The sequence below is a fragment of the Syngnathus acus genome, chromosome 21, assembly GCF_901709675.1.
Source record: "Syngnathus acus chromosome 21, fSynAcu1.2, whole genome shotgun sequence".
Classification (NCBI taxonomy): domain Eukaryota; kingdom Metazoa; phylum Chordata; class Actinopteri; order Syngnathiformes; family Syngnathidae; genus Syngnathus; species Syngnathus acus.
Window position 1 is genome coordinate 10,731,303 of NC_051105.1, and position 7,858 is coordinate 10,739,160.

General features: G+C 41.2%; 1 protein-coding gene across 1 annotated transcript; it reads left to right on the forward strand.

Annotated features, from left to right (window-relative positions):
• Nucleotides 1-64: 64 nt before the first annotated feature.
• LOC119115086 (tetratricopeptide repeat protein 21B-like) lies at nt 65-7,284 on the forward strand. The gene is made up of 29 exons (XM_037239267.1): nt 65-88; nt 677-806; nt 894-1,004; nt 1,061-1,227; nt 1,302-1,424; nt 1,528-1,685; nt 1,760-1,844; nt 1,921-2,019; nt 2,089-2,281; nt 2,341-2,438; nt 2,501-2,701; nt 2,770-2,899; nt 2,973-3,130; nt 3,198-3,422; nt 3,539-3,777; nt 3,846-3,918; nt 4,025-4,135; nt 4,208-4,346; nt 4,614-4,720; nt 4,930-5,118; nt 5,248-5,358; nt 5,450-5,531; nt 5,624-5,774; nt 5,853-6,011; nt 6,082-6,277; nt 6,375-6,599; nt 6,677-6,797; nt 6,860-6,927; nt 7,017-7,284. Exons 1-29 carry the CDS (start codon nt 65-67, stop codon nt 7,092-7,094), a joined length of 3,951 nt encoding a protein of 1,316 aa, XP_037095162.1. The 3' UTR covers nt 7,095-7,284.
• Nucleotides 7,285-7,858: the final 574 nt, after the last annotated feature.

Below are 7,858 nucleotides of genomic sequence, written 5' to 3' on the forward strand. Positions count from 1 at the left end.
ACAGAATAGCCGTTATGGCACCCAAAAATAACATTCACTCCCCACTTGAGCTGTGTCAGCCAAAATGGAGACTAAAGATACAGCAATGGTAAGCAGATTTGAATTTTTATCGTTTTGAAAGAAAGTATGTGTTTAGAAGTCACCAAGCATTGAAAAGCTGATTATATTTCACTCAGGGTAATGTTAGAAATGTTGTTTTAGGGATACTTAAACTGAAAAAGGGTGGGCTAAGCTTTTGAACTTTGCTGTTTGGTTTTTAATTGTGATGCAGTTTTAAAGCAAACATTATTTTACCGGGATATTGTTATTCTAAGTAGTTCCTAACTTCAAATTACACTTGAAAATAATAGTGGTACACTACCAAACAAAAAATGGTACAAAAAGATTAAACACTTTTCAATTATGTATAAATATACATTTCACTTTGCTGGCACAGATAGATGGAGCAACAAAGATACAATATATGTTGTAAATTGATAATTTGGTGACCAATTACCTGAAATTGTCTGCCCTCAACCTTATTGGGAATCACTAATACAAACCATGAATCCAGCAGACTACTTTAGATCTCTTTCTTAATTTTTCATTGAGTAATCCTACAGAAAAAACATCAACTTTAATTTCTCTACATTCAGTTGTTCTTGCTAAATTCCTAACAATATTATATTTTCAATAGGCTTTGATTAGATATTATTGCAATGGGAAATACTTCAATCATGTTGCGAAAGCCACAGCGACTGCGCAGAAGAAATTTCGTAATGAGCCTGTCTTCACTGTCTTCCGTGCATACGGCACTTTAATGCAAGGTAAGATTGATGTCATCAAATGAAATAATACTCTATTGCTGTTCATCTGCTTTTCATTCATACATCAATTTCTACATTCAACCGCAGGTGACGTTCGACAAGCTTCAGCCGAGTTGGACTTAATAAAGGATCGATCCGACGTGTCTCTCTGCTCTCTCATGGCACTTGCCTACGCCGAGAAAAAAAAGAAGTCGCCAGGTAATCCGTCAACGTCGATCGTCGTGCATTCACACCAATGTTCTTCATACCCACAGACAAAGATGTCATCCGCGAGCTTGAATGTAAAATCAGAGATGATCGCAAAAGTACACCCCCACAGAGTCTGTACTATGCCGCCATGTTTCTTTGGCTATTGGGCCGAAATGATAAAGCGAGGGAATACATTGAGCGAATGATCAAACTCTCCAATGGTTCAAAAGAGGTAAGACAAAAATTAACGTTGGGGTGCCATTGTGAGTTTTGTGAACTTTTCTACAGCTTCTGTTTACTGTGCAGGGGATAATACTGAAAGCATGGATAGATGTGACGTGTGGGAAAGATGACTATGCCAGAAAGGCCGGAAAATATTTTGAAGAAGGGCTGAAGGACGGACCCGATGCTTTTGCGCTAATGGGAAAGGTACGATTTGAAAAACACCGCAGATGCTCAAACATTGAAACCACAGCATATTGTTGATTTTTCTTCAAATTATTCAATAAGCGATATTGTTTGTTTGTCCCAGGCACAATACTTTGAATATTGTCAAAACTACTCTGGAGCATTAGATGTGGTTAACAAGGTCATTGCCAGTTTTCCCAGTTTCTTACCTGCTCTCATTAAGAAGATGACCCTTTTTCTAAACTTCCAAGATTGGGATCAAACTACAGAGGCAGCAGTCAGGTAAGCAGTTACACTTCTAAATCTGGAGAATAAAAAGTTGTCATGACTGGACATGAACACACTTCTCATTTCAGGGTTCTGCAAATGAATACAAACAACCTGGATGCTTTACATATGCTAACTTTGCATTCATTATGCATCAACGGAGATATTCTCGAGGTAAAATAAATAACGACCTTTTTGAGTAGGAGAGCAACAATATTCTTGTTGAAACAGTTTCTCTCCCTTGTGTCAGTCAATAAAGCATCTTTCCAACCTTATTAAAAGTCTGCACGTGCAAGAACCGCAAAACCCGGAACTTGCGCTCAGGATGTCTCTGGCGTTCAGTCGAGTTGTAAGTTGACGCCTTCGCGTCGTTTATCCCGCGTGGGATGTGAACATTATCTGCGTTGATTCCTTCTAGTGTGGACGGAATGAGACGGTGCTTGAGCAAGTATTCAAAATGGTGGAAAAAGCTTTTGATGTGACACAAGAAAACTCGGAATTAGCGGCAGAGCTGGGCTACCTTCTGGTGCTTCAGGGCAAAATCAAGGAAGCCACCAAGTGGTTTAAGACGGCTATGACGTTGGATGAAATGAGCCTCACTGCACTGACGGGTAAGTGGACAGAATTTGTGAAGGTGAGCTTCCATCGTTATTATTTTTTCATTGCATAGGTATGATTTGGTGCCAGTTGATAGAGGGCTCACTCGAAGAAGCAGAGAAAGATTTGGAATTTCTGATGGAGATTCAACAAACCTCTGGAAAATCAGGGGTAAAGTTCTTTTTTTTTTTCCTGTGATGGCCTTTTTTAATTCTTTTGTCGACTTTGATTAGGAAATCCTCTACCTGCTGGCACTCGTGGCAATTAAAAAGCACCGTCCCCAAGAAGAGATAACCAAGCTCTTGAAAGATGCAGCGGAAACCCACTTCTCGACTGTCCAGGGTCTACCTTTGGGGGTGGAGTACTTTCAGAAACTGAACCCTGACTTTCTCTTACAGATCGCAAAGGAGTATCTTGCTCTTTGTCCTCCTAAGGTACAACTCAGGGTTTATGTTTCTATACTAAGTCATTTTGGCTGGTTTTATTTTATTTTTTGCTTTAGCCTCCAGGCCAGGGCCAGTCTTCTCCTCCTCAGCTCAGGCACTGTGCTGCATTGTTGGGCAAAGTGGTCAAGATTGTGCCAGGGCTCCTTCAAGGCCTCTTCCTCCAAGCCAAAGTCCGATATCAAACTGGTGAGCATGGCGTTTGAAAAGCGCCGGCTGGCAGCTCCTGGAAACGTCATTTTTTAACTTTGTGTCCGTTCAGGTGATGTGGATGGTGCTCAGAGTAGTCTGCAGCACTGCCTGGAACAGTGTCCTTCTCATACAGACGCACATCTGCTCATGGCTCAGATCCACTTGTTGCGCGGCAATTTTACTTTGTGCTCGCAGTTGCTTGAAGTCTGCCTCAGCCATAACTTTGAGGTGAGAGTGTCTTGGGTACTCAAGGTCCGTAAAAAATATTTCAACATGTTTTCTTACTCCATCCCAGATTCGGGAACATCCCTTGTACCTCCTGATCAAGGCTCAAGCAAAGAAGAAAATGGGGGAGCTGACTGAAGCAATCCAGATTTTGCAAACGGCAATGAGTCTTCCCGGGGTCGGCAGGGCTGGATCAGCAGCCAAGTCCAAAACGAAAACAATCCAGCTGAGTTCTTCTGACTGTGCCTCCATCTTCTTGGAGTTAGCCGAGGCTTTGCGGCTAAACAATAAACAGGTGCAAACAAAGCTTGTACACTGCACTGTTCTGATTTTTTAAACTATTTCAATTGTGTTTCTGGTAGATTTTTTTTATATTGGTTGCATAGTCACATATATGGATTGTCCTTGCAGCAAGAAGCAGCCAAGGTGATGCAAGACGCCATCAACAAGTTCTCCGGCACGCCTGAGGAGCTTCGAGTTACTATCGCCAATGTCGATCTGGCTTTGTTTCACGGTGACACAGAGTTGGCACTCAATATGCTGAGAAACATTACACCTGAGCAACTCTACTACATTCAAGCCAAGCAGAAAATGGCAGAAATTTACCTGAACCACAAAAAGGATAAGCGTCTGTTTGTGAGCTGCTACAAGTGCGTTGCATCTTCATGTAACACCTTGCGAAACAAAATGTAGAATTTAATTTTGGTCTTATATCCAGGGAAATAGTGGACAAGCTACCCAGTCCTCATACATACGTCTTACTCGGGGAAGCTTACATGCATATTTTAGAGGTAGGTGGCAAACGTACTTACTGTGAATTTGTGTAGTGGTAAACGTAAAAATGATTCACAAATTCTAATGTGTCTTGTCACTAATCCTAAACGATTGTCCTTTCAGCCAGAGAAAGCCATTGAGGTGTACGGGCATGCTCTGGAGAAAACACCAGAAGATGGAGCTCTGGTCAGCAAATTTGGAAAGTTTTTAGTCAAGACTCATTACTTTGATAAGGTTTGTAGGCTATTTCTACATTTTTCTAATTTAAAATGAGGATCAGAGCAAAGTCATTGTTGCCACACACAGGCATTACATTATTATGAAGCTGCACTGAAGACCGGACAGCAGAACTTCCTGCGCTATGACCTGGCCGAGTTGCTGATGAAGATGAAGCAATACGAGCGCTGTGAGAGTGTTCTGCTTGAAGCTCTCTCCCATAAGCCAGGTACTTAGTGCTACTTATACTCTTCAGCCAACACATTGAAAACATCACAATAAACAGATGACTGGCATGGAAAATAATCCACTCTAGTTTGAGCCAGATCAACAAATCCAAATCGCACCTCAGAGATTGTGCGTACTAAAAAAACATCCAATGAAAAAGAATCTTTTCAAACATGCTTCATTTAATTTTTTCCGAAAATTTTGCCCCTCACACCCTCTACAAAATTGTCTTTATTTCTTTATTTTATTTTTTAAATACATGTCCAAGTGAGTGGATTACCTGCACTGGCAGATGATTGCCGTTATCTGATGCTGTTGGCAAAGGTCCAAAATAGGATTGACAAAGCAGAAGAAGCCTTAACATCCCTACAAAAGGTAAGTTCTCTTTTTTTATATGAGATGATCCCTGAACTGAACACATACGATGGACACCTCTCAACCTTTTACTCAAACTAGCAGTTCAGAATGCTCAAGCAACTGCGCCTTTGGGCCATTTTGCTGCCATCTTGTGACTTGAGCTGATTAAGTCCATTCTCTATTTCCATTCGATTATTATTGTCATTGCCAAATTGGACTTTTGCCAGGCGCGGGACGTACAAGCCAAAGTACTGAAGCGGGTGCCGTTGGAGCAACCTGACAGCTTTGACGTCCAGAAGCAGCTGGCTGCCAAGATCTGCACCGAGATAGCCCAACACTACACTAGTCAGAGGGTTTACGACAGAGCCGTCGAGTTCTACAAAGAAGCTCTTGTGCATTGTGAGACGGACCACAAGGTGGGTACTACTACCGAATCCCAACGGAAGCTGCTTTTGGCCGTCCTGAGCAGCGAGAATCTCATCCATGTGTAATGCCACATTTCGAAAGAGGAAAAATTGAGTAATTCACAAAACATATCATTTTAGTTGATGCTGGAGTTGGCACAGACATTCCTCACGCTAGATGAATTCGATGCATGCCAGGAGCAATGTAACGTCATCTTGAAGAAAGTCCAGTTTAATCAAGATGCAACTCTGGTGGGTTCTGTCTTGTGTCTTTCACCTCATGTCTGGCCTTAAGCCTTTTGGTCACTCAGTGGAGCATCTTCCAACATATGTTTGTGCTTAGATGATGGCCGAGCTTATGTTCAGGAGAAAAGATCATGAACAAGCAGTTGTCTATTATCAGCAACTGCTGGAGAGCAAGCCAGGTGCTAAATCGCTATGTTCTGAAAATGTGCAGCAAGTCTGTAGTTGGCCTCTTTCAATTAATTTAAATTTGAACCTGTGTTGTTGTCTCAAGACAACTTCTCAACAGTGTCACGTCTCATTGACTTGCTAAGGAAGGCGGGAAAGTTGGAAGACATGCCCGGATTTTTTGAAAGGGTAGAAAAAGATTCTCCCAGCGTTACATTTGAACCGGGCTTTAACTACTGCAAAGGACTTTATTTTTGGTGAGTGGGCTTTTTCTTGAGGTTACAAGTAGCATTTATTTTGCATACTGTATGACTCCATTTGTGCCTGATGCTCAGCTATATGGGAGAACCCAATGCTGCTCTGCATCATTTCAACCAAGCCCGAAAAGACACCAAGTGGGGTCAAAATGCTGTCCATAAAATGATTGACATCTACCTCAATCTCAACAATGACATGATGGGAATTGAATTATGTCACTTAGATTTCAAAACTGGGTAAGATTTATAACAAAGAACCTGTAACGTAAGGACAAGATGCTGAACTTTCTGGGTTTACTCTCATCAGGAGCTCTACAGAAAATCAGGAAATGGAGAGGGTTGCCGTGGCAACAGCTCATCTGCTCTTGAAGGAATTAAAGCCAGAATCACCTGGAGGACATTTAAAGCTCCGTATGCTCGAGAACTACTGCTTATTGGCCACGAAACAGAAGACCAATATAGAGAAAGCCCTCTCTGTTTTTACCGAGATTGCAACTAATATGGTAAGAAAACTTTGTTCTTCTCAATTTGCCAAAAAGTAAAAGCATCAAAGGTAATGTTGTCGTCTTGAGATTGTGTGGTTGTAATGTTTGAATTTAGGAAGCTCACGTGCCAGCACAGTTGGCCATTGCAACCAGTCTCATGATGTTGCAACTAACCGCCCAAGCCAGAAACCGGTTAAAACATATCACAAAAATGAACTGGAATATTGTTGACGCTGAAGAGTTTGAGAAGAGCTGGCTGCTCCTGGCTAACATCTACATCCATTCGGGGAAGTACGACTTGGCAGATGACCTCCTGAATAGATGTCTCAATTATAACAAGGTCAGTCACTGCTTTAATGCTGTATGTTTTTTTCTGGACCATCCCATCACACCATTTTAATTGAATTTTTTTTGCAGTCATGCTGTAAAGCGTATGAGTATCGAGGTTTCATTCTGGAAAAAGAGCAGGCATTTCGAGATGCAGCATTGAACTATAAACTGGCTTGGAAATATGGAAATCAATTCAACCCAACCGTTGGTATGTTGATCATTTAGTCTGTTCCAAAACGAAAGCGGTAATAATATGTCATATCTCAACAGGATACAAACTTGCTTTGAACTACTTCAAATCGAAACAGAATTTTGACGCCATAGATGTCTGCCATAAGGTGATGAAATGTTTGCATCCTTCAGTGCGCCTGTATGTATCCATTCATTTTATTTTATTCTCAGATCTTTTCTTTGCATCTATCTACAGGTGCTTGCTACTCATCCAAATTTTGTAAAAATTAAAAAGGACATCTTAGAGAAAGCTTTTGCTGCCTTGAGGCCATAGATAGACGTTTGACAGCCAGCCAGAGAAGCATTTCCTCACGACTTGAACGTAATTACTGCACAGTGTTTTTAGAGTAACTAGAACACCTCTTTAATTGAACACTTAGCAATATCACATGACAATTTGGTCATGTGATATTGTAGTGTTTCTGTCGTAGTACCTGTCAAATTAAAGCCATTATTTTCAATCAGTGAGTAGTCGAGTGGTAGGTGTGTCCTAGCTTGCGAATATTAGCTTCACATGCCACTGGAAGCGCTAATCATGCAGTGCCCGTACACTTTTTCCATTTACAAGATGAAACTAAGATATTAGCACTCAATGTTGCTTCAGAAAACATTGACATGAAATAAAAAAAATGTAAGAGGCTCAGTTAGCTTTCTATACTATGACTTGATTGTTAGCTACAATGTTCAACATTCATTCTAAAACTTGTATGATATATTTAGAAAAACAATGTGCATAAAGTCTTTGCATTGGTTAACCTCAGTATTATATTTCCATCCAGCCACGGGTATTTTCTGCTCCAGCATTACGTAACTGCGCGCATCGACTGATAAGTTTGAACTGTTGACGTTTACAGAGTTGATTCAATAGTGGGAGCGGCATGTGTCCAGCACGGGTACAACTGTTCCAGGAGAGACCTTTCCAGGCCGTGTCAGATATTATTTAGTCACTAACTGTGGCACATAATCGTTAACTCTCTGCGGCACACATCGATGCAAGTGTAAATCACATTGGTGTGCAGCTGAGGCAGCTGTCTGTAT